The sequence below is a fragment of the Lissotriton helveticus genome, chromosome 9 (genome assembly GCF_964261635.1).
Source record: "Lissotriton helveticus chromosome 9, aLisHel1.1, whole genome shotgun sequence".
NCBI classification, from domain to species: domain Eukaryota; kingdom Metazoa; phylum Chordata; class Amphibia; order Caudata; family Salamandridae; genus Lissotriton; species Lissotriton helveticus.
In genome coordinates, this window is record NC_136070.1 from 832,119,425 (window position 1) to 832,146,526 (window position 27,102).

General features: G+C 48.6%; 1 protein-coding gene across 1 annotated transcript in view; it reads left to right on the forward strand.

Annotated features, from left to right (window-relative positions):
- ARHGAP35 (Rho GTPase activating protein 35) overlaps positions 1-27,102 on the forward strand; it is a 538,348-nt gene that overhangs the window by 450,416 nt on the left and 60,830 nt on the right. The window contains exons 4-5 of the mRNA XM_078661000.1: positions 22,193-22,270; positions 22,690-22,821. Coding sequence (XP_078517126.1) covers positions 22,193-22,270; positions 22,690-22,821 — 210 coding nt within the window. The remainder of the gene's footprint in view (positions 1-22,192; positions 22,271-22,689; positions 22,822-27,102) is intronic.

Genomic DNA, 27,102 nt, shown 5'->3' on the forward strand with positions numbered 1-27,102 from the left:
ACGGCCGCCACCGCGTTGGGTATTACCCTGCGGTGCGTGGCTTGCAGCACGTGTGGGAACACCCCTTCCGTGGCCACGAAAGGAGTGAAAGGCAGCCGATTGCTGGCACGGGGCCGAGAGGCCCAAGGACTTGTCCGTAGCCCTGGAGTCCTTAAAGCGCTCAAACGCATGGTCTGCCTTGTCGCCAAAAAGGCGACGGCCATCAAACGGCATGTCGATGAGTGTATTCTGGACATCAGCCGAGAAGTTGGCGGATCTCAACCAGGCGTGGCGACGAATCGCCACCGTCGTTGCCATCGCTCTGCCCAGTGAGTCGGTGGTATCCAGTCCACACCGAATAGAATAACGTGCCGCATCTCAGCCTTCCACTAGGGCTTGGCCGAGTTTAACCCGTACCTCCAACGGGCATTCTGGCAGCACGTCCGCGACCGTATCCCACAGGGAGTGGGTGTAGCGGCCCAAGAGGCATGCGGTGTTGGAAAACTGCAGTCCCAAACTTAGGGAGGAGAATACCTTCTTGCCGTATTGCTCATACCTCTTGGATTCCCTGTCAGGCGGAGCCGACGGGAATGCGGTCTGGGAATTGGAGGCCTGGATCACCAGGCTCTCAAAGGTGGGGTGGTTGGACAGGAAACAAGGGTCGCCCAGGGCCGGGCTGTGGTGTCTGGCCACGTTCCTATCTACAGGCGAACCTGTAGCGGTCCTGGACCAAGTGCCCAAAAGAACGTCGGTCAAGGCCTCATTAAACGGCAGCAGAGGCTCAGCCGAGCTTGACTGCGGTTTAAGGACCTCAGTGAGGAGGTTAGTCCTCACGGCCGAGACGGGGAGTTCAAGGCCCAAGGCCTTGGCCGCCCGTGTCAGCACCACACTATAGGTAGCCCCCTCCTCCGTAGCAACGGTAGGAGGGGAGACCAAGCCAGTGTCTGGTGATGTGTCCAGACCACTGGCATCCCCAAGTCCACCTGTCCAGTCCTCCTGGGACTGACACTCCCGTGTCAGAGTGTCCTCAGACCCCTCCCAATCCTCCTCATCACCCATCTCCTGGTATCCAGGGGTGTCAAATGATGGGGCCGGCTCATGAAAGGTGAACTCTCCGAACGGCGTCTGAAGCGGCGCCGCGCCGGAGCGAGGGAGGCCTCGGGGACGGCGCCGCCCGAAGACGGCGCCGGGGATGACACCTGAGGGACCGGCGCAGGGGAGGTCGTTAGGTCCACCAGCGACGATCCGGAACCGGATCCAGTGGGGCCCTGCAGCGCCGGGACCGAAGGCGCCGAGGCCGAAGCACTTGGCGTCGGGGCCGGAGCCCCCGACCCGCTAGGGCCCCCAGACTGGTCCGCTGGGCCTGAACGCGCCGCGGAGCCCGTCGGAGAAGAGAGAGACCTCATGGCCATGAGAAACCACTCGATCTCCTCCGGCGTCGCGCGCGGCTGAGGGACCGGAGGGTATGGGGCTGGACGCGACGCCTGCGACACCGACGGAGCCACGTGGGCAGTGTCACCCGAACCCCCGGCCGTGACGAGCGAGCGTCGGGGGGAGTCAGAAGAGCGATGACGTCTCTTCGACTTCTTGTGCTTACCTGATGACTTCGACCCAGAGGAGTGATGTCGACTCCCGGAGCTACGATGGCTCCGCTCCCGCGTCCGGTCCCTCGACCTCCGTCCGGACCAGGACCTCTCTCGGCGCGGGGCCGACTGCCGGAGTTCGAGACGCTTGCGGGACCGCTCCCGCCTAGCATTCGAAGTCGGGGCCCGGCAGTCGGAACAGGTCTTGTCGTCGTGGTCCACGCCGAGACAGTGGAGACACCGACGGTGAGGGTCTGTGACCGACATCAGTCGGTCGCAATCCTCACAGGGCTTAAAACCTGGCATCCCTACCGACACCGTTCGGAGTCGAAGACTCGATAAAGAATGATCCAAAGAGATAAAAAAGTTTAGTCAAAAAACACTAAGGTACCACTTTTTCTGGATATGCGCTGCTGGCGCGAAAAAAGAAGAACTGACGTCAGCACGCGGAGGCGGCATCTAAGTACTCCGACGACGTCATCACGGCGCCGACGACTGACGTGGAGCCGTAGACGACGCCTACCGACACGCAAGGGTACTGCTACGCAAAAATTTCCGGATCCAGTGACGCCTGGGGATATTCTAAGGTAAGGAATCTATCACTAACGTGTCTCTTTAGATATGGCTGAATAAAGTTTTGACTAATGGTGCATGTGTTTTGTAGCTATATCCCTAATGTGCTTCTCTTCTCCCGTCCATGCTCTGTGTTGCTCGTTCTCATCTTTGTGCTTCTCCCCCTTCCCTCTGAGATGCTTTTGGCCTCGTGTGCCTCTGCCCCCACAGTGCTTTTGCACCTGTATGCTTTTTCTTCAACTTCCCCCAGCTCCATGTTACACTCTCTCACGTCTTTTGCTTCAACCCTACCCTTGCGCCTCTGTATTGCCTTTCCCCACTCTCATCCTCTGTTTTACTTCACCCACCTGCGCTCCGTATTGCCTCCACTCCTGCCCCTGTTATGTTCATTTCCTACCCCCCTCCCCATCACCCACCCACCCCTCTGATCTCTTGTTCCCATCCGGTTAAAAAAATGAAAAAACAATAGCACATGTTTTTTCTTTTCTGATCCAACTCAGATTGGTAAACAAAAAAGAAAAGCTCCCACGTCATGTTGTAGGCATTTAGGTAAATAACCCGCTTGACTAAAAAATTATGTGAGTGCTCACATCATGGTTTTGTTTATTCTTCTTTAGCAGTGTTGCACAGAATCTGTAAAGCATTGCTAAAAACGATTGGCAAAGCCAATAGGTGCAAAAGGCGAGACTTCTTGGGCATTGCTTGTTTTGTGTTTTCTTCTGTCTTTGAAGTGGAAGGACTTTGGATTGGTTGCATATTTCGAAGTTCAGTTTGAAATTGAGACTTTAATTTCTTGGTAATCCTCATTATCCTTTTGCTTAGTCCTGCTTGTCACTCTTTACTAGTGAGGCTTCTTTTCCATCAGACAGTTCTCACTATTCAGTGTTTCTTTTATTTTGCTCCCTGAAAGCAACTTATAGCCCCTCCTACCTCCTACACTTCCTGCTTCTATCACAGCTGTTATCAGTGAGATGCAGGTTTTTCTCCTTTTTGTGTGCTTTTTTTTGGTCCTTGATATAAAAGGAAGGAACAAGATTAACGAGAAAAGTACTTGGTCTAAGAGGAATGAAAATTACCAGTAAGTAATACATTCTTTGCCCCTACGTTAGATTGCTCCCTCCTTGTCAGTCTTCACTGGTGAGGATAAAACAACACTCCAAAAATACAAAGACACTAAATAAATTTGCTTTCAAAACATGCCTTAACATTAAGCTATTACTTCATTATTGATTTCAGGGCTGAGCACTGAGAACAAAAGTTCAGCACTATTAGAAAATAAGTCCACTTTTGTAATGCAAAAGAAAAGGGCTTAAGGTAGAGATTCAGTTAGATGGAATAGGGGTGGGAACCACTAGATCCCTCTTTCTAAAACCCATTGAAAGCTTCACTGCTAAGGTAATATTGATACTGAATATAGAGTTCTCTGATCAATTAGATTGCTGCCTATTGGGCTGTGAGATTCAAAGGTGCTAAACTCTTCACAAACCTTCCCACACCCACAGAAACTCTAGTCTCTTGAAAGCATCACGCTCAATCAGACCCAAGGCATCTAACAGTTTCGAACAACTGGACCCTTTCAGTGGTAGAAGAGGGGTATGTGATAACATTGACTCCCCTCAAAACTTCTCTCCCGAAGTTCTCAGTCAGAAGACAAGCAATTAAGGTGGGGTTAAATACCTTGTTAAATAAAGGGGACAATAATCCCTGTACAATTTCAATGTTTCCATTCTTAATTCTTCCTGGTGTCAAAAGGGAACACCACATTGCACACAGTTTTGGACTTCAAGCAAGTCAACAAGTAAGGACGATACAATTCTACATCTTCAAATCGTGATCCTGTCAATATCAAAGAAAAACTTTGAGAACCCTCAATTTGCAAGATGCATGTTTCCATGTGCCGTTTCAAGTGGATTCACAAAAGTACCTGAGGTTTTCAGTGCAATGAGCAACTCTCACTACCAATTCAAGGTTATGCCATTCGGCCTCCCATTGCCTCAGAGAGTCTTTAAAAGTTAATGACTCCGGTGGCGGTATGCTTACAGATACAAGGAGTACAACTAGTTCTCTTCCAGGGGATCCTTATCAATAGTCCTAAGCACTGATTAGTCCCACCCACATGCGGGGACCCAGGAGCATATACAAAATACATATATGTTCGAGGCATGTGTGCTGTAGATACACATGCTTTTCAAAATCCTGCCATCTAGTGTTGGGTCTGGATGTTTACAAGTTGTTTTTCTTCGAAGAAGTCTTTCCTAGTCACGTGGCAAGGTGACTATTGTTTCAGTAATAGTGCGCATGAGCATCAACTCCATTGTTAGATTGTTTTCTTTCCGCCATCTGGTTCGGACGTGTATTGCTGCGCTCCAGTTCAAAACAGTCCTTCGGGTTCCCCTCGGTGATCAATCCACTGTACCCTCAACAGTGTTCTTATATGCATTTCCCTCTCTAAGTGTATCGATTCAATCAGGGTGGATTCCATCTTCAGTCGAAAACATTGTGGGCGGCCTTTGGGCCTAGCCGCATCGGTCCAGCCATCTGCCGATGGAACGGACTACGTTTCAATTCTATGCTCTGTGTCACTTGAAGTACCCTCGCGCTGATCTATACCAAGTCTTCAGCGCGTGCCCTCACCGGAGCACAAGGAAGAACATTGTGAGGCTTCTCAGTTGTTTCGAGTAAGAAAGATCCTTCAGGCTCGACGACGAGAAATGCAGCACCAAAGCACTCCACAGACTCTGGATATCTTCTGAGAAGAATCTGAACCAGAATAAGCGACAGTTGCGGAAGAACAGGGGGCCTTATTGTTTGCAGAATCGGATTCCGACTTAGAAATCAAATTGATGTCAGACGATGTTCCAGCGGGACAGGGTGCCATGAGTACTAATGCCCCCTTACCACATAAACTCTCTTCCACTCAACATAAGGCTTCAGCACCACGACGATGTTTCTGACGCCCCACTTTCTGGCCCAGGACTAAAACAAATCATCTGAAAGAGACTGTAAGTTATAAATTCCTTACCTTAGAGTTACCTCCAGGCATCAGACTGTACCCGGAGATTTTTCTTTAGCAGTACCCCTCCGCGTTGGTAGGTGATGTCGGTCGACTCTGCATTAGTCGTGGTCGCCGGAATGACGTTGCGGTGGCTACTTGGATGCTGTCCCTACGTGCTGACGTCCGTCTGCACCAGCCTTGCGCAGATTCAGAGAGAGCTACCCCTTTAGTAATTTTTTACTAAGGTTTTTCTCGACGACTTTATTCAGTCTTCCGACTCCTGATGTCCCATTGATGCACCAGGTTAAAGCCGTGCGAGGCCTGGAACCGCCCGATGTCGGGTACAGACCCCCACCTCGTGTGCCTTTGGTGTCTGGAGCGCGACCACGACCCGAAGTTGTGATCCGACTGCTGAGCAACGGATCCGAAGTCTTTGCGGGAGCGGTCCTGAAAGGTTTTTAGAGGCCCGGCAGTCAGCTCCGTGCCGTTCGAGGTCCAGGTCGAGCGGAAGGTCTCTGGACCGGTCACGGAGCCATCATTCATCATCCATCATCCTAGTCTTTGAGGTCTTCGGGTAAGTCGAAGAACAAGAAGGCGGCGAAGAAGCAGCTTCGCTCTTCACCTTCTTCCCAGTCTGTCATCCAACGGGACGCAGGATCCGGAGTGTCGTCGCTCTGCAGCTCCGTCTTCGGTGCTTGATCCTGGGACGGCTCCGCGCTTCCCTCCTTTTCACTGTACCGGAGCGTCCCCTGCCCAGCTTCGAGCTTTCTACAAAGTGCTTCACAGCATCTTGGGCAACCTGACTCCGCCGACAAACATTCGGGCCCTGCGGACTCAGTTGGGGGCCCTGGGATTTCAATGCCAGAGGCCCCGAGGATCCTGCCCTGGATCCTGATCAACGCCGGTTGACCTCTTGGTACTTTCCCCGGCGCTGATCCCAATGACGACGCCCCTGGTGCCAGTCGTGCCCCCGACATTTGCCGACCCCAGCCTCACCCCCTACTTGAACCAGGTGCCCGACCGACATCTGCACCAGAGGGCACTTTTGTGCCACTGTTAATCTCTAGTGTACCTTTTAGGCCTGAGTGTGGACCAGAGGAGGGTGAGGAGAACTGGCAGGGGTCTTTGGACCCTTTAGCCGACCAACTTGATGTTCCAGACTGGCGAGAGGACCTGGGTGACACCAGTTGTCAGGATTCCTCCCTAGATCTTTGCATGCTTTCTCCCCCTACAGTCACTACAGAGGAGGGAACATCCTATGCAGTGATGTTGCGTAGGGCAGCTGAGGCCTTGGGCCTGGAGCTTCCTACAGTGGCAGTCAGGACTAACCTCCTTCAATGAAGCCCTCATGGACGTCCTTCTGGGCACTTGGTCCAAGCCCAGCACAGGGGCTCCTGTGGACAGAAAGATTGCCTGACTCCACCGCCTGGCCCTGGGCGACCCACTTTTCCTCTCCCAGCACCCAATCATCCCCCCCAACCATAACGCTAGAGCTCGGTGAACCAAGCCTCGTTCTCTAAGGGTGCATTCCCTACTGCTCCCCCAGATAGGGAATCCAAGAAGCTGGACCATCTTGGGTAGATTTTTTCTTCCGCCAGCCTAGCACTGCGCTCTGTGAATACCGCATGCCTCTTGGGCCGTTCTACCCATACAGTCTGGAATACGGTTACACAAGTGCTGCCACAGTGCCTGGTGGAGGCCCAGGCCGTTCTCACCCGCGCAGTGGCAGAGGTTAGAGACACAGCCAAATTCACAATCAGATGTGGGCTCGATACTGACGAATCACTGGGCAGAACGGTTTCCACGTCAGTAGCCCTGAGGCGGTACACCTGGTTGAGGAGGTTTGCTTTTTCTGGGGATACCCAATCCACCTTACTGGACATGCCCTTTGATGGCTGTCGCCTTTACAATGATAAGGCAGACTCTGGCTTGAGCGCTTTAAAGATTCTAGGGCTAGGGCCAGATCCTTGGGCCTCGCGGCGACCTCTCTCCCCACGCAGTCTGCTTTTCACCCCTTTCGTGGCTACGGAAGGGGTGCCCCACCACGCTCAGCCCAGTCTAGCCAGCAGTTCACGCAAGCTACCCAGCCTGTGGGTGGCAGGTCTGGGTCCAGCGGGCAGGCCAGTCCACCCATAACCCCCCTGCAGCAGTCTCCAAACCCTCCTAGTCTGACCTTTCAGGGCCAACATATGCCAGTGGGTCGCAGGAATTGCCATCACCTCCCTCACTGGCACACCATCACGTTGGACAGGTGGGTTTTGCACATAGTCTGAAGGGTCTGCTCCCTCCCCTTCAAGACTACCCCTTCCTCCATGCCACCATCCTTGCATCGCATGTCGGAGGTTCACTTGGCCCTTCTCCACCAGGAAGTTGCAGCTTTCTTGTCCAAAGGAGCTATTGTAGGGGTCCCTGTGCCAGAAGTAGGTTGTGGCTGCTACTCCCTCTACTTTCTGGTACCCAAGAACGACAAAGGCCAGCATCCTATCTTAAACCTCAGGGTCCTCAACCGCTTCCTCCGGAAGGAGAAGTTCAAGATAATCACGTTGGCTCTGGTATGGTTAGACCTCGACCCCGAAGACTGAATGGTAGCGTTGGACTTGCAGGACCAATTTCACCGTCCTGCCAGTCCACATGCTTTACCTACGGTTCACGGTAGGCCGCAAGCATTTCGAGTCCACCGTGCTCTCCTTTGGCCTTACCAGTGACCCTCGGGTGTTCACAAAAGTGATGGCGGTGGTCCCAGCTCATCTGCGCAGATTAGGGGCTCCAGTCTCCCTATCTCTGCGACTAGATGTTTAAGGTAAGCTCACCCCAGGCTGTTGTCTCCCACCTCCAAATTACGGCGGACCTCCTGCTGGGGTTCACTATCAACATTCCAAAGTCACACTAGGCTCCCTCTCAGAAGCTCCTTTTTATTTGAGCAGTTTCAGGCTTATCCTCACGAACAGCGAGTCCGGGATATTCGGGTTTTGATACTGATGTTTCAGCCTCTATCCCGGATTTCGTTGAGAGCGACCCTGAGGCTTCTGGGCCTCATGGCTTCTTACATCTTGCTGATGGATTATGCCAGGTGGCATATATCGGGGCTCTGCAGTGGGACTTGAAGTTCCAGTGAGCGCAGCATCAGGGCAATCTTTCTGACGTCGTCCAGATCTCGATGGGAACTGCACTTCAATTGCATGGTGGTTAGCGAAACAAGATTGGGTCAGCGGTAGATCCCCCTCCCTTTCCCACCCAGAGCTGAGAGTGATGACTGATGCGTCGCTCCTGGGATGGGGCGGCCACCTGGGAGAGGCGGAGATCCGAGGACACTGGTCTCCGGCGGAGTACGCCCTCCTCATCAACCTTGTGGAGCTCCGTGTGATTGGTCTGGCACTGAAGGCATTCTTCGCCTCATATCAAAGGAAGAGTAGTGCAGGTGTTCAGACAACATCACCACCTTTTGGTACTACAACAAGAAGGGCGGGTTGAGGTCGTGGACCCCATGTCAAGAGGCTCTCCGCCTTTGGATATGGCTGGAACATCAGGGCATGTCCCTGATGGTTCAACACTTGGCAGGTTCTTTGAACGCCAGGCCAGATGAGCTCAGCTGTCGGTGCATGATGGATCATGAATGGTATCTTCATTCGTAGCTGTTGCAGGTATCTTCCAGTAGTGGGGAGAGCCTTTGTTGGATCTGTTCGCCACCAAAGAGAGCGTGCAGTGTCAGCAGTTCTGCACCTTAAAAGTTCCAAGGCGGTACTCGCTCTGCGTCGCTTTTCATCGCAAGTGGAGCTGCGGCTTCCTGTATGCCTTTCCACCCATAACGCTTCTGGCCCAAGTGCTGAAGAAGATCAACACGACCTGGCCCAAGTCATTCTTGTGGCTCCGGACTGGGCACGAAGAGTCTGGTACCACAGGCTCTTGAGCATGGCCATCGATCCTCTGATCAGACTGCCTCTTCGGGAGATTAATCTGTCGAGCAGCAGGGGACGGTCCTTCACTCGAACCTGTCCAGCCTCCACCTCCTTGCCTGGAGATTTGAGCGGTAGCATTTCACCGCTTTTGACCTTCCACCCGAAGTCTGTAATGTCATCTTGGCAGCCAGGCGTCCCTCAACCAAGTCTGTATATGCATGTAGATGGAACAAGTTTGTGGCATGGTGTAAAGCAAAGGCTGTGGATCCCCTTTCTTCGCCTTTTTCGGAGGTACTCTTGTTCATCCTTTCTTTAGCACAGCAGGGCTCTGCCCTGGGCACTCTTACAGGCTACCTTTCGGCCATATCTGCTTCCTCAGACTTCCTGATCAGCCTTTTCTTTTCAAGTCCCCTGTTGTAAATAGATTTCGAAAGGGCATTACTTATCTCTTTCCTCCTTCTCCTTTCACAATGCCCCAGTGGGATTTGAATCTTGTCTTGACTTACCTTACGTGTGCTCCCTACGAGCCTCTACATAACTGCCCTATCAGACTTCAAGCTTTGTCCTCAAAACCTCCTTTTCTTGCTGTTCATCCGGACAAAGTAGTCCTTCGCACAAGACCCTCCTTTCTCCCCAAAGAGTTTACCTCTTTCCACATAGGACAGACCATCACTTTGCCCACCTTCTTCCCACCTCTGCACCCTTCCAAGGAGGAGGAGGGACTCCACCGTCTGGACACAGAACGTGTGCTGTCTTTCTATCTAGACCGCACAAAAGATTTACGGGTGGACGATCAACTCTTAGCTGGCTATGTGGGTGCCAAGAAAGGTTGAGCTGTGCAAAAACACACATCTCTCGATGTGTTGTCCTATGCATTAACATCTGCTATTCCTTAGCGAAAAAGGAAGCTCCAGTGGGACTGCGTTCCCACACCCCCGGGGCTATGGCAGCTACTACTGCCTTGGGAAGTGGTGTCCCACTCGTTGACATCGGTCAGGCGGCCACGTGGGCATCCCTGCACACGTTCACCAAACATTATTAACTAGAGAGCCAGGTCCGGAGAGACGGCTATTTTGGCTGTTCTGTTCTCCAGGACTTTCTGGTCTGAACTTAGTTCGCAGACCCACCTCTGGGGTTGGCATTGCTGGGGTATCTATTCTAAAGTAAGGAATCTATAACTAACAGTCTCTTTCAGATGAACACGTTACTTACCTTCGGTAACCATGTATCTGTAAGAGACATATGTTAGTTATAGATTCCTTACCGCCCCACGCATTCTCCCCTTTCTGCGAATTGACTTCTAGGGATAGGGACACCCATCCAGGACACTAGTTATGTACACCAGTGGTCAGTGCCTTGCATGACTGCGCTTCTGGGGTGGAAAGTCGTATCCGCACTGACATCCGCATCTAAGTAGACACCGCAGCATCATTCTGATGACCACAACGCCAACAACGGTTGCGGAGTCGTCCAACGGCACCTGCCGATGCGCAGGGGTACTGCGAAAGAAAAATCTCTGAATCCAGTCTGACGCCTGGGGTTAATTCTAAGGTAAGGAATCTATAACTAACATATGTCTCTTACAGATACATCGTTACTGAAGGTAAGTGACTTGTTCGTCAAGCCTTCCGGCTCTGGATCAATTTGAGATAAATCGTCTTTGTATCCAAAACATTCGACTCGCAAAGACTAATCTGGTTCAGAGCCGAAATCTTGTGCTTCCAAGCACAAGTCTGCTTCGGAACCAAAACCTTCCGCAGAAAAAGCTATACATCAACCCATCTACTGGACACATTTTAGCTAAAACTCCTTTAAAAAGGAAAGTTAATTCAGAGGACACTGGGTATAAGATTCCTCTTAAGAAGACAAGGAACACCTCTTTGGCCCAGCAGTTGACACTTCGCTGGAAAAAATGAAAAAAAGACACCGAGGTCGCCAAATCCATGGGGGGCTTTGCAGTTACCTGCAAATAGGGGATCCTTTTGTCGCTCCCTTTACAGGGGAGGCTCCAAGAATATATCCACAGAGACTCGCTCCTCCTCTTATAAGGGCAACAACCAATCGCGCTCATTAAGAAGCTATTTTAGAGGTGGGTTTTGCGGAAACAACGGTAAGGGAAGAGGCAACTCAACACACACTTCCCCCACAAACACCAAGCATTTACTTCCTTCCGCTACCCCTCGATCATTCCGTTCCTGCCTGAGGACTTCTCTCCCAATTTCTACCTGTCTGGAATACTATCACCTCAGACAAATGGATTCTACAAATTATCCAGTATGGTTACTGCCTGGAACTTACAGACACTCCACCAAACATTCTTCCAAGATCACATGCAATGTCACTGGAATATCTTACCCTTTAAAAAAAAAAGAAGTTCTCTCCCTGTTAGAAAAAGGAGCAATAGAACCAGTCCCATTAAAACATCAAGGGACCGGGGTATACTCCCTGTGCTTCTTAATTCCCAAAGAAGGACGGCTCTCTCATGCCTAAACTAGACCTCAGAACTAAATCTATACATTGGTCACTCTCTAGCAAGGGCTTCCGCTCCTTCAACAAGGCGACTTTATGTCCATTCTGGACTTAAAGGATGCCTATTTCCATATCCCAATACACCCTGATCATCGCAAATACAGAAGGTTCGTAGTAGCAGGACAGCATAATCAGTTCAAGGTGCTCCCATTCGGAGTCACTACCGCACCCAGAGTTTTCACCAAGTGTTTAGCAGTAGTCGCAGCTCATCTTCGAAGACAACACATTCATGTCTTCCCATATCTGGACGACTGGCTCATAAAGGCCAGCTCACAAGAAAGCTGTCTCCATCACACTCACAAGACAGTGCAATTGATCCACGATCTGGGATTCACAGTGAACCTGTCCAAGTCTCATCTACAGCCATCCAACACACAGGTGTATTTGGGCGCCACAATAGATCCACAAAAGGCTTTGGCCTATTCCAGTCCGGCCAGAATCTGCAACATTCAGACTTCTCTGCCAGTTCTAGCCTCAACAGTAATTGCCAGCTCGAGTGTTCATGCAGTTACTAGAGATGATGGCGTCTTGCATACTAATAGTACCTTATGCAAGACTTAGCACCTCAGTGGAACCAGGCTCAGGGTCTGTTATAAGATCTAGTGTTGGTGGACGGCCGCACCCATGGCTCTCTGCAGTGGTGGAATACCCAAAACCTTTCAAAAGGCAGACTTCATCAACCCGGTTCCACAGATAGTGCTAACAGCAGACGCATCGCTCACTGGTTAGGGACCTCATCTCCAGACGCATACAATTCAGGGCATGTGAAGCCTGCAGCAAAAGCAGCTTCACATAAATCATCTAGAGATGGTAGCAATTTTTCTAGCGCTCAAAGTGTTTTAGCTTCATCTAGTAGGCAAAGCTGTCCTGATCCGTACAGACAACATGACAGAAATGTACCGCATACAAAAACAAGGGAGGGAAACACACTCTCCAGCTATCGCAGCTAGCACAGAACACCTGGAAATGGGCCATACATTGGAACTGAGCTGGAAGGATGCAATTGTAACAGTGGCATAGTTTGGTAGTAGAGATGAGGGCAGTAAGAGGATATTTCAGAGGCGGTATCAAGGTGGTTGTAAAGGAATATAAATTAAAGGAAGACGCACAAGTGGAAGAAGCTATAAGAAAATGAAGCAGACTGAAGGATTGAATGAATGGAGACACATATTAAAAGAGCGTGACATCAATGAGATTGAAGCAGCTGGATGTTTTTAATTAAGCAAGGTGAGAGTGGTTCAAGCCAATGAGCAGCATTGTAAGAGGACAGTGACAAAGTGAATAAGGAATACATAAAAGGAAAAGAGGAGTTACAGGAAAAATGGTTAAGCAAAAGGGGCAATAGGAATAAAGGAGTAAGGGTTTGAAGGAGGCAAGCAGTCATCTAAAGGAGTGCTGTGATAGGTCTGGTCTCAAGACAGAACTGTTTTACCATCTTCATGTTTAAAAAAAAAAATCATGGTAAAATCACACTCTTGTATAGGTATAGGCATTTGCTTTCGGTCAGGCCTCTTAATCTGTTACCACATTTTGCTCTCTAGCCACCAACCATGAAATCAGCCCACTTCATCTATTACACTGTTAGTGAGAGCATTGTTTCTGTTCACTTGCAAATCCACCTTAAAAGGCGTGCACTTGAATGACGTGGTTGGTATGCCTGAACTGCTTAGGCGCTCTTTATTTTTATATTTTTTGTGTTTCTCATAATTTTGTCAAATAATCATAATTCCACTATGTTTTAAAGGGTGAAGACAAGTTAGAAACATGGTTCCATTTGTTCTCCAATTAAGTACCTCTGAATTCTTAATATTACTACTTTACATTTGCCAGTTGGTGTGCCACAGCATTATAAAATGTTTGTTTCTAGATTTTCTATACAAAGTCGGCAGACTCTCTCATACTTAAAATTACCTGCCAAACATTAGTGATGACTGATCAAATACCTATAGAAAATGCATTTTCTTACTCCTCTCACAAAGACCTTAAGTTAGTAAGTTGTTGCCTATGAGGTGCAACAGATAGCACCGCTTAACGATTTTTGTATAAGAGCATTGGGGATGTGTGGGGCCGGCAACAAAGAGTTTGATTGGGTTTCTAGGAGCATTGGATTGAGGTGTAGTTATCTAGCTCCATTAGCATTTGCAGCTCAATAGCACTATACGGAGAGCTGTAAATGTTAAATGGCTGAGATCAGTGTAAAATTTGTTTCAGCCCTGTAAAAATATGGACCTCCAAGAGTAGTCTGGTGAATAGGCAAGCATGTGTTTTAAAGACTGTGCTATAGGCTTAAAAGGTACTGAGATGTGTTGATCATGGTTGGCAGGCTAATTTCATTATTAAGGAGTACTAACGCAGTTTTATAGTATTTTGCTAGTAGAGTTTGTTTGAAGTGTTCTCAGTGAGTTGAGAATATATCTGACTGTACATCAGTAAAACCTTTGTTTATAAATATAAATTTAGTTTGTCGCATAGCTGCTTAGGGGTTGGGTGTGTGCCATTATATTACAGTTGAATTTGTTATATTTATCTCATTAAAGAAGTCTGAATTGTGCCTTCATCAGTTATGAAAATTCATTGTGATCTCCATTTTGAATTTGCTCTGTTATCAGTAAATTAGCATTCTCCAGAGCCGTAGTAGGGTTTAATGTAATTAATAGCAAGATACCATTTGTTTACAGAACCAAGACAGTTAAAACAGCAATATATAGAGTAGAAATCTGGGGTTCCATGCTGCAGAAAATTGAGAACCGGTTCCTGAGAGCAATATTGCTGTTGGATCCGGACATGCCTTAGGCTGTGCTATTCTTGGATTTTTTTTATTTTATAGAGTTTTATATAGCACGAACTAGACCCGAGACATCGGGTATCAGAGTGCTTTACATGAGGACCAGTTTCATTACATGAAGTCACATTCATATTTTTGTAGGCACGTGGTAATTAAGTGATTTGCCCAGAATCACAGGATGTTGAGCGTCGTTCCGAAACTCGAACCCGGTTCCCCATCTTCGAGGTCGACCCATCTAGCCGCAAGGCTACATCCTCTCCCCATTAACCTATTTCCGATCTCATTGCCTAAGCACCAATAATTTATTGGGTTCTCATGCATTAAAACAGACTAGCGGGCATTTATTTGGATGCCATAAAGGAGGTAGCCCATTATCTGGGACTGCCCATGATGCCTTGGTGGAATCATGTTTGTAGCATAATGTAGCTGAAACTCAGTTTTATTTGTGAGTATCCCACTGTGATTAATGGGTAAACGATAACCATAATTAAGGAGGCATGTTTGCAGTATCAAAAAAATACAAAAGCTATATGAGTCTAGTAAGAGTGGGACCGAGGCACATGGATTTATCAAGCACAAAACTGATATTGGCGTTGAACCTTATTTGGACAACATTTACCTTGGGTACTGCGCTCATTATATGTAAAGTTCCACTTGGGGACCCTTCCAGTGAATGGCTATGATGTCATATGAAGCAATGCTGTGGAGCAAAATTAATTGTGTGATTGTGGTAGCGGGGAAGTTTCAAATATTATTCCTTTTATGTTCTGTCCTATTGCAGTGAACGTGCGCATGAAATGAATTACACCCTTATTAAACACCTACAATGTTTCCAATGAGACAGAGACCGTAGCTCTCTGTTATAGGACAGACCATCCAGAGATCTATCGTGCAGTTTCTATGTATTTCTGTAGTGCCTAGATCATGAGTGGGAAGTGGAAAAATGACAGATTTTCAACTTGTACCGTTTTAGCAGCTGTTATTTTGTTTTAAAAATTCTTATACTGTCTTGCTAGCTGAAAAAGTGTGGTTTCTCTGGCCGGGCTTTTTACACTGCTGCTAGTTTTGAAGAGTATTTTAATGATGTGAATTGGTATGCCTTTGTTCGAGGCATGTGGGCTGCTAAATTCATATCTTAGCATTAGATCGCCGCCTAGTGTTGGGCTCGGATGATTGCACATTGTTGTCCTGGAAGAGTCTTCGAAGTATCCTGAGATAGGTGGCTCCTCCCCTGGACTACAGTGCGCATGGGCATCGGCTCCATCCCCAGATTGTTTTTTTCCGCCATTGGGTTCGGATGTGGTTTCGACGTCTTACTGTCGGAACCAAGTAAAACTATCTTTTACCGGCCAAAAGGCCTCGATTTTCTTGCGTCGGTATTGTCTGCGCTCGGTCTCGAGTCTTCCGTCTCTTGAAGCCGGAATAAGCGGAGTTTTCTTCGCTTTCTAAACTTTGAGGCCTTCTCATCGCGACACGACAGCAAGCCTTTACGGACATGGAGCGGAGCCCGTTCAAGTACTGCCCGCTCTGTGGGTCTAAGTACCCACACATCGATCTACACCCTGTGTGTAACAAGTGCCTTTCACCGGACCACGACGACGGCAAGTGCAAGGCCTGTGCACAGTTCCGCTCCAAGAAAACTCTCAAGCTTCGGCGCGCGGTGCGCTTGGAAGCTAGGCAAGCGGCCCCGGATCCGGAGAACATCTTCGGCGACCCGGAAGAAGAGGTCCAGGGTCACCTTCTACAAATCTCCCCCTCACAGTCGGAGGTCGAGGCGGATCCGGGTGACGACGACGGAGTCGCGGGTCCGGTCCTCGAGTACGTCGAAGAGGTAGGAGACGACGATGAAATTTATGGGGCCGCGGCGGACAGCTCTGCGGACGAGCTCTGCCCCGAAAGTTTCGAGGACGACCGGGACACGGGATCGCCTGTCGGCCTTACCCTGGACCCGTTGCCGCAAGCCACAGCCCCGCCTTCAGGCCCGGCTTCGGACTCACTTGCTGGGCACGATGTTTCGAAACCGAAACTGAAACCGTCGGGGTCGTCAACACCTAAAATGGCCGACCCGAAATCGAAACTGAAACCAAAGGACTCGAGTGTTCCTAAGATGGCTGCCGTGCCTGTGAAGAAGTCGGTGCCCGTCACCCCGTCGGCTCCGTCGACCTCCGGTCCGCAGAAGCCGAGGAAGTCGGTCGATTCCGACGCTCCGAAATCGAAGCCGACGCCCGATGAAGGGGCCCCCAAGAAAGATAGTCGGCTCGGATCAACGGCTCCGGCGCCGTCCAAGCCCGCCAAGGTCGGCTCCAAAGAGGCTACGCCCAAGAAGTCTGCGCCCCGGCCTCAAGATTCGGAGGACCCGAAGAAGGTTTCCGCGCCCAAACCGCACAAGGCCCGCGAGGGCGTCGGATCCGAGGGACCGCTCAAAGCATCCTTGTCGGCGACAAAACCAACTGGCAGTGTACCGTCCCCTATTGCGGAGTCACTGCAGAGAATCAGGGAGAAGGCCCTTGCTCCATCGGCTCCGATGCCATCACCGCAGCCGCAAAAGGACGCTCCGGCTAAGCCTTCGGGGAAACTCCTTTTTCTCTTGCCACCTAAGGAGGCGCCGAAAGCGTTTTCGACGAAATCGGCTCCGAAGCAGGTTTCCTCACTGCCAGACCCTCTTCCACGTCGTGTACTCGAATCGGTGGACGATTCAGAGCATTTCATCGATGCTGCCACCGGCAAGCTGACCCTCTATAAACGGAAGATCACTTCGGAGCCGGTGGACCCCTACGTCATCCCGTTGAAGAAGAAGAGGGTGCCCCTTGACGCCGTAGGCCTCACGGAGCCGATTCAGCCTCCTCCAAGACGGAGCCCTACTCCCTCCCCAGAACACTCTGTGGGTGAGGAAGATGATGAGGATGAACAGTACAATTTCCCCATCGATGACCCTGATGTACAACCAGATTCATACGACGACTCTGGTGACCAAAACACCCAGGGGGCGGGCCAAGACCCGCAGACCTTTAATGCACGTGCATCCCCGACTGAGGACTCAGCAGGATTTCATGCACTAATTGAACGGGCGGCGGCCAATCATGATGTGGACATGCATGCCGACCCGGTTGAGGAAGACTTCCTTTTTGACACCTTTGCCATATCTGAGAGGACAGTAAAAACACTTCCTATGCTGAAAGGTGTTCTCAAACATGCTGGAGACATTTTTAAGGAGCCTACGAGGGCTAGAGTGGTCAACCCTCGCATTGAAAAGAAGTACAGGCCTGCTCCTGCGGACCCCGTCTACATCCGGGGACAGTTGCCACTGGACTCTCTTGTGGTTGCCAATGCCAGGAAACGTGCCAACTCCCAGACAACGGGTGAAGCTCCTCCCCCGGACAAGGAGTCCAAAGTGCTTGAGGCAGGAGGCAAAAGAGTGGCTGCACAGGCGGCAAACTTTTGGCGCATCGCAAATACACAGGCGCTCCTGGCGCGTTATGATAGGGCGCACTACGACACCCTAGAACAAATTATACAACACCTGCCCCCACAGTTCCAAGAAGGCACCAAGATGCTTATTGAGGAAGGGAAACTAATATCACACGCAGCCATCAAGTGTGCACTTGACGCTGCGGACACAGCTGCTAGGGCTATCAACACTAGCGTTATGCTGAGAAGACAAGCCTGGCTCCGCATCTCAGGGTTCAAGCAGGATATTCAGACGACAATCCTGAATCAGCCGGTCAATCCTGATAGTCTGTTTGGTCCGGATGTTGACACCACCTTAGAGAAGATAAAGAAGGACACGGAAACTGCTAAATCTATGGGGGCTCTGCAGTCCCAACAGTTTCGTGGCGGCAATTTTCGTCGCTCAGGTGCACGTGGAGTCACCAGAGGACAGATGGGTCAACAATCCCAGTTCTCCAAAGGTGGGGCGCAAGCCTCGTTCACTAAGCAGACCAAGGGAGGTTATAGGAACAACAGCAACAGAGGTCGCGGCAGAGGAAACAACAGCTCCCGCACCTCTACTCCGAGCAAACAGTGACTCTCTGTCACTGCCCCCCGACCACCTAACACCTGTCGGGGGGAGACTGCAGCAGTTCCTGCCCGTCTGGAGAAGCATCACCACAGACAGGTGGGTGCGACAATTAGTTCAGTATGGTTATTGCCTAGAGTTGAAGTCCACTCCACCCAACATCCCACCAAGGCAAAGGCCTATGTCCGCAGAGCACTTGCACTTATTGCAGCAGGAAGTAGTGGCGATGCTGCAAAAAGGCGCAATCGAGCTCGTGCCGGTGGGGGAAGAAGGCACAGGGGTATATTCCCTGTACTTCCTTATTCCAAAGAAGGACGGTTCTCTCAGGCCCATTCTCGATCTACGTCCCCTCAACCTGTACATACTATCGGAACATTTCCACATGCTTACACTGCAGCAGATTCTTCCCTTGCTAAACCAGGGAGACTTCTTAGCAACCTTAGATCTCAAGGATGCTTATTTCCATATTCCACTACACCCGTCACACAGGAAATATCTCAGGTTCACTATTCAAGGCAGGCACTACCAGTTCAAAGTCCTACCCTTCGGAGTCACAACAGCCCCGAGGGTGTTCACCAAGTGTCTAGCGACAGTGGCGGCGCACCTCAGGAGGCAGAATATCCATGTCTACCCCTACCTAGACGACTGGCTCGTACAAGCCAAGTCGGAGCAACAGTGCGCCGCAGACATGTCGACTACAATTCGCCTGCTTCACGATCTGGGTTTCTCCCTGAACTACCCAAAATCGCATCTCCAGCCGGCACGTGTCCGGCAGTTCCTGGGTGCTACGATCAACACCCTGACAGCCATGGCTCAGCCAAACCAAGTCAGAATCGACAGCATTCAGTCGCTGATCCAACGATTCAGACCACAACACTCCCTGCCAGCGAGAGTGTTCATGCAGTTGATAGGCATGATGGCCTCCTGCATCTTCATAGTCCCTCACGCACGGTTGCATATGCGCCCGCTCCAGGAGTGCTTAGCGAATCAGTGGACACAGGCTCGTGGGCAATTGACAGACCTAGTGTTGGTTACCAGTCGGGCATACGACTCTCTGCATTGGTGGACTCCACACAACCTTTGCAAGGGCCGACTGTTCCAAGAGCCTGTGCCGCAGATTATCCTGACAACGGACGCATCTCTCCAGGGATGGGGAGCTCATGTGCTCACTTACACAGTGCAGGGACTATGGACGACGCAGCAACAGAAGATGCACATCAACTATCTGGAACTGATGGCAATCTTCATGGCGCTCAAGTCCTTCATTGTACATCTGAGCAACAAGGTCGTGCTAGTCCGGACGGACAACATGACCGCGATGTACTACATTCAAAAGCAGGGAGGCACCCACTCGCCACAGCTGTCTCATCTGGCTCAGAGCATGTGGAAGTGGGCCATTCAGAGGAACATCTTCCTCATGGCAGAACACCTCCCGGGCAAGGACAATCAGATGGCGGATCTGCTCAGCAGATACAGCCATCAGATGCACGAGTGGGAGATACACCCTTCTGTTCTCCACCCGTTCTTCCAAAAGTGGGGTCATCCGGAGATAGACCTGTTCGCAACAAAGGAGAACGCAAAATGCCGACTCTTTGCCGCCAGGTTCCCTCACCCACAGTCGCAGGGGAATGCGATATGGATGAACTGGTCAGGCAAATTTGCATACGCTTTTCCGCCAGCCCCTCTAATACCGCTGGTCGCACGAAAGCTAAGGCAGCACTCCATGACTCTCGTCCTGGTTGCTCCAACGTGGGCGCGCCAAGCTTGGTACACCACGTTCCTCGAACTCTCGGTGGTGCCGCATCAAAGCCTGCGCCTCACACCCAGTCTTTTGACGCAGAACCATGGAGACATTCAGCATCCAGATCCACGACAGCTCAACCTGGCGATCTGGCTCCTGAAGTCCTAGAGTTTGGATACCTTAACCTACCTCCAGAATGCATGAGTATCATCAAGGAGGCGAGGAAACCTACTACTAGAGCATGCTATGCTGCTAAGTGGAAGCGTTTTGTCATCTACTGTACGTCCAATGACATCAACCCGCTAGATGCATCTATTCCCAACATCATCTGTTATCTGTTACATCTCTACAAGTGCAATCTGGCGTACACTTCCATTAGGATACATCTCTCGGCCATAGCGGCTTATCTTCAGAACAGGCAGCACCTCTCTGTCTTCAGGGTGCCCGCCATTAAAGCCTTCCTTGAAGGTCTGAAGAGAGTCATTCCCCCAAGAACTCCACCAGCTCCGGTGTGGAACCTCAACGTCGTTCTCACCAGACTGATGGGGCCACCATTTGAGCCACTGCACTCGTGTGAGCTCCAATTCCTTACGTGGAAAGTGGCCTTTCTGATAGCTATTACGTCTCTGAGGCGTGTCAGTGAGCTGCAAGCGCTCACCATACAAGAGCCGTTCATTCAAATTCACCCAAATAGGGTGGTGCTACGCACTAACCCTAAATTCCTTCCTAAGGTGGTGTCACAGTTTCATCTTAATCAAACTATTGACTTGCCAGCATTCTTTCAAAACCCGCAAACGGTGGCGGAAAGAATGCTCCATACCTTAGATGTACGGAGGGCGTTGATGTACTACATAGACAGAACACAACCCTTTAGAAAGACAAAACAACTCTTTGTTGCCTTCGCACCACAACACAAAGGCAACCCAATTTCTAAAGCAGGGATAGCCAGGTGGATTGTTAAGTGCATCCAGATATGTTATCAGAAAGCCAAGCGCACTTTAACAATACCCCCCAGAGCGCACTCCACGCGCAAACTGGGGGCATCCATGGCTTTCCTAGGGAACATTCCTTTAGAGGATATTTGCAGAGCAGCCACGTGGGTCACACCACATACCTTCACAAAACACTACTGTGTTGATGTGCATTCCAAGCAGCAAGCAGCTGTAGGACAGGCTGTTCTCAAGACACTTTTTCAGGTTTCTGCAGCTGGCACGGGCAACCGCCGCTGATGGAGGGACTGCTATGTATTCTATGCTAAGATATGAATTTAGCAGCCCACATGCCTCGAACTGAATATGCTACTTACCAGTATGCATCTGTTCTTGGCATGTAGGGCTGCTAACATTCATATCGCCCGCCCTCCTCCCCGGTGCCTGTCGCAGCTGCAGATATACTATTGTATTTATTCATTAGCATGGACATCCTTTACACTTTCACTCCATCTCCTGCCACAATGGCGAAAAACAATCTGGGGATGGAGCCGATGCCCATGCGCACTGTAGTCCAGGGGAGGAGCCACCTATCTCAGGATACTTCGAAGACTCTTCCAGGACAACAATGTGCAATCATCCGAGCCCAACACTAGGCGGCGATCTAATGCTAAGATATGAATGTTAGCAGCCCTACATGCCAAGAACAGATGCATACTGGTAAGTAGCATATTCATTATCATGTTTGTATGTCTCAAAATGTATTTTGTTATGGCAAATGCTGAGGACAATAAAATATAAGAGCAAGATATAGGATAGTTTTAATCTTCAGAGTACTCTTTATTAAGTACAATTTATCTTTAGCACGTACAGGTCCAGATTTCGAATTTAACTCGACCTCTACATCAATTCTTCTTGATGAATGTCTTGTAAAGTACTTATAAGCCGTGCCCCCTCAACTTTCCTTGATTCTTCTGCATTTGGCATTCCTCCAGCTCAGATGTTAATGTCTCACATTCCTATATTTTCCTGCACATTAGTTCTTAACCTGGAAAGCTATTTCTTTGATGGTGTTGCAGACTCTACACACAACACTCATCAACTGGCTCTTGCTGTCTTATTGCTTTGCTGATCTTAAGACTGAATTGTGACTATCCTGTACTATAGGTATCCTCACTGAAGGTATATATCGGGTTAGCGGAAATAGAAGCGAAATGGAGAGCCTACAGCGACAGTTTGATCAAGGTAAGTGTTCTCGTAAATTTACATTGTTGCATTTATGTAGAGAGGTATTAAATAACCAGAGTCGCTAGCTGCACTTTTGCAGGCCAGACCATTAAATTTGTTGGATGTTCATCTTTCTTTTCTAGAAACATTTTCACTATAGTAGTTAAGGCCAAATCGCAAAATAAAATGGTAATATTATACACCTATTTTAAAGCCAGAATTGTTCATGTTTTTCGTTAGAATACATTGTTGCTTCCATTGAGACCCTTTATAACGACAATCGTAGGTAAATACTCTTATTAAGAACAGTGAGATATCCCTGTGTGCATATAGCTGCAGTATCTTTTTAAATGATAGTACACAGAAACACACTAGTTTGACGTTGCTATTAAACACTTTTTCAAGACGATTGATTGTAAATGTTCTCTTATTTTAAGATCACAATCTAGACTTCGTGGAGAAGGATTTCACAGTGAATGCAGTGGCCGGAGCCATGAAAAGCTTCTTCTCCGAGCTCCCAGAACCTCTTGTTCCTTACAACATGCAGGCTGAACTGGTGGAGGCACAAAGTAAGTATCAAATGGCATAGGCAGCAGGTTGATATATATATATATATATATATATATATATATATATATATATATATATATATATATATATATATATATATATATATATATATATATTTACACATTACACTCAGACCAGGCACCACCCGGTGTTAAATAAGATGAATTTCCTAGCAAAAAAAAGGATTTGTGTATTTATCCAATAACCATTGGCAGTATGCACATGTGACTAAATTGGGGCCTTCTACAGCCATATAGCCTGTCATGGATAAAGATAGATCAATTGCTAACAAAATGGGTCACATGCATGTAATAGGTAACAGCATTTACTTGAGAGGCTAGTTTTGGGAAAACAAACTACATGGTTGTGTGCAAAATGTAATGGATTTGTGTATTGTTTTTTAAATTAAGCTTTCATTTCATTACATAATAAAGCTAAGGAGATCATCATATCTACTTTTTTTGAAGATTGAGGATTACTATACATCTCATTAAGGGGACGTCTTTTGATTTTTTTTTTCAATTTGCAAGAAAGCACAAAATATTGTATCTTTCTTTAAGGTTTTGGAGTTAAAGACCATATGAGTGGCACAAGAACATTTTATCCATTAGACCTTCTAGCTCAAAATGTTACTTGCAAGTCTCATGGGTACACCAGTATAAAACGATAATGCTGTTGCTAGCCATAGCATCAGTTATGCGAGGGGCTTTGTTACGGGTACCACCAGTAAAGGACCCTTTCTTAGTTTCATAAGGAGAATGTTGTGCCTGAGACCCAGCTTAGAATTGTAATTAGGATTATCGACATTTCACATTCATCAAGTTATGGACTTACAAGTCTTTTTGTGGAATTTCAACGGAGGGAACAATTGTTCATTACATATGAGTAGTCTGTCAAAGATATTTCCATTGCTAATGCAGTAATGTACAAGTGGTTAGTACTTCATATGTATTTGTTACAAAATTCACTGTTATGACCTCTATTCAGATACCTATGTAGATCAGACAGCGTTTCCTCAGGATCTTCTAGTAAGCAATTAGCAGCAGCTGTCTGTGGCTGGCACAATAGGAATGCCCTTTTTAGGTCTCCCCAAGGCAGCGCGCGTGTGCTGCACTAGGAGGTGACATTTAGAAATTGGTCAGCCAGCTCTTGTCAAGCACTCATGCTTGTACTGGCATTCACCTTGCGGAAGCAAGCAGCAGCGCGCCAACAATATGTTTTCAATTGGCATGGCCGCACCTGCCGCTCCTCGCTCCTGCAAGCACAAGTGCTTGAAAACCGCTTACCCTCCCCCCAGATGTCAGCCGGCGGGCACACACTACTGCCAATCGGCAATAATTTGATTTGTCTAAAGGAAACGTGTTGATGTGCTCGTAAAAATTGTTCTGTGGCACATATGAGCCGATTATGTAAACTACCCGGCTGGAGTAGGCTGCACCCAGTGCTCTTTTCAGTCTATAACCGCTAAACTTGGTTACAATAACACCTGCCATTTACAGCGCTCAGAAGTGTGGAATGAAGCACTATATAAAACAAGTTCTTATTATACTGTATAATAAAAACTTGTTTTATATAGCGCTTTAAATGGGCCAGTACTGTCTGGTACTGAGTACCAGCACTTTTGTATTCTGCGAGAGAGTACCAGCACTTCTCAAGAGACCGCCGAACTAAACACTGTTTTATAGTGCCAAACCCATGATAATCCATGAGAAGGGAGAGCCACAAGGCGAGAACAGCAAAATCACCCCTAGAATTCCTCACAGAACCACATAAACTAAAGTGATGCAGAGAAGCACAACGTATGCTGGTGTAAATAAGCGCAAACAATGTGCATGTGTCAGCATGAATGACATACATTATTTTTCCAGGCATGATATGTGTACCTTTTGATGAAGTTACATTTTTATTTTTGAGCCACCCTATGGCTTTGGATTATATTCTAGGGTTTTCTTTTTGATGACAGATGTAACACAAGAAAGCACTAGATCACGGCCTGTGCACCCTGGCCTCGTGCTAAATCGGGCTTTTTGTGGTTGCATTCTCCTTTCTTTTCCCATACTCTTAATCTATTCCAATATTCTCCTTCTCTGTGTCCTTTCTGCCCTCTTTCCTTTCTTCTTTTCTTTCTTATTTCCAATCCAATCCAAAAATTCTTGATTTCGGCCATTTGAGACCATAAAAGATTCAGTTATACATTTAAAAGACATAAAACATACAGTAAAAACTGGGCGGGGTGCACCATACATCGTGGTCATTTTCCTGACAATCTTGGACGTGAATAAAAGGTTAACTATGGTTCATTTACATTTCATTGCACATATAGCGTAACATTAGCTCTTTAGCATTTTCCCCCTTATCTGCCACAAAGCCATTAGATATTTAGCAACTGCAAAAACTATGTGATCCAGAGTACTTGTCTTCAGGATTCTGAGTGAGTGCAAGTAGTTTCTAATGCCCAAATTCCTACATAGTGGTAAAAGCCAATATTTTCTCGGTCTCATGTAGGCAGGGCAGAAAAATAACACATGTGGTTCGTCCTCCTCATACTCACTACACCCAGGGCAGATTTTATCATTCAGCGTCGACCATTTGCTAGTGAAAGTTTTAAGGGGCAAGGTACCCAGCCTCCATTGGATAAACAGTTTCCTTGCCTTAAGAGGGTAGATAATGTCCATAAAACCTTCAAAATGAAATGAATTTTTGGTGTCCAAAAATTTATCAGTTAGGGGGCCAACTGTGGATGCACACACGAGCGAGGCTAGTCTTTTGTCCTTGTAGATCTTGACAAGCCTTTTACGAGCCATCCCAAGGGAGCTTCTTTCAGGATCCTCCCACATCTCAGGCAGACCCAGGCGGTAGAATTCTCGTTTGACATAAGCCAGCCAAGGAATTCTATCAGAATAGGTAAGGTTCAGAACATGCCTAAGATCTTGCCTGTAGTGGGAAAGTTCACCAGTAGACTAAAGCCTGTGCCAGAAACTCAGTGGTTTTAATGCCAATTCCTCCCCTATTGAAGGGAGCCCTAGATCTAGTCTCAAGGGTAACAAGGGTGTGCCTTGGGGAAGGGCCAACAGGCGTCTAAGGAAGTTGTTTTCTACCTTAACAAGATCTGGCCCAGCCTTGTGGCCCCACAGCTCACCACCATAAGAGGAGGCAGGTCTGGCATGTGTTTTGTACATTTCTAAGGCTGGGCTGATAGGCTTAAAGGTTGATGAGTTTGTTACCTTTAGAATTGCTCCCGCCATCTGGGATAACTTTGAGCGGGATCTGGCTATCTGTGGCCCCCAGGATAGATTTTCGTCTAAAGTTACCCCAGATACTGAAACGTTCTGACCCTTTCAAGCCTCTCGGATCCCAGGGTTGGGTTGGGCCTTGTTGTGGAGGTATTAAACACCATGAATTTGTTTTTTTCTGCATTAATCTCCAGGCCATGAGTCCTGCAGAAATCCCCAAACCCATCTAGTATTCGTTGGATCCCCATCGGGGATTTGGAAAGCAGGAGGGTATCATCGGCAAACATAATAGCCGGAACCCTCCTGCCTGCCAACCTAGGTGCATCGTTGTCCCTAGCACTGTCAAGATGGGATATGACGCCGTTAACAAAGAGGCAAAACAGGGTCGGCGCAAGAACGCAACCCTGTCTTACCCCCCTGAGAACCGGAAACCTAGAGGACAACACTCCATCCCTCCCGCACCTAACCTGGGCAAAATTGCCATCATGGAGCCTAATTATGGCCTGGAGCAGTTGTGGAGGTACACCCAAGTCCTTTAAAACCACCCAGAGCTTCTTTCGGGGCACCAAATCAAAGGCGGACCTCAGATCCACAAACACCATGTACAGACTCCCCCCCCCCCCCCGATCCCCACTGTTTTCCAGTAGAGAAGAACGAGGCGGAAAATCTGATCCATTGTGGACGTGTTTTTTCTGAAGCCCGCCTGAAGGGGGATGAGGATCGCGTTGTCCTCCATCCAATCAAGGAGATGATCCAGGAGAAGGCGAGCGAAAAGCTTTTGGGCTACGTCTATGAGACTGATCGTCCTGTAGTTGGCTGGGAGCAGAGGAGAGCCCTTTTTGAAAATCGGTACTATCTCTGCCCCCAGCCAAGTACAAGGGATCTCCATCCCTCCCAGGATAGAATTGAATATAATTAAAAAATACGAGCCCCAAATCTCAGAGTGGAATCGTAACAAATCTCCTGGAATTTTGTCGAGACCAGGGGCCTTCCCCAGCGCCAGCCTCTCCATTGCATTCAGTACTTCCCCCAGTGTAAAATCTAGTT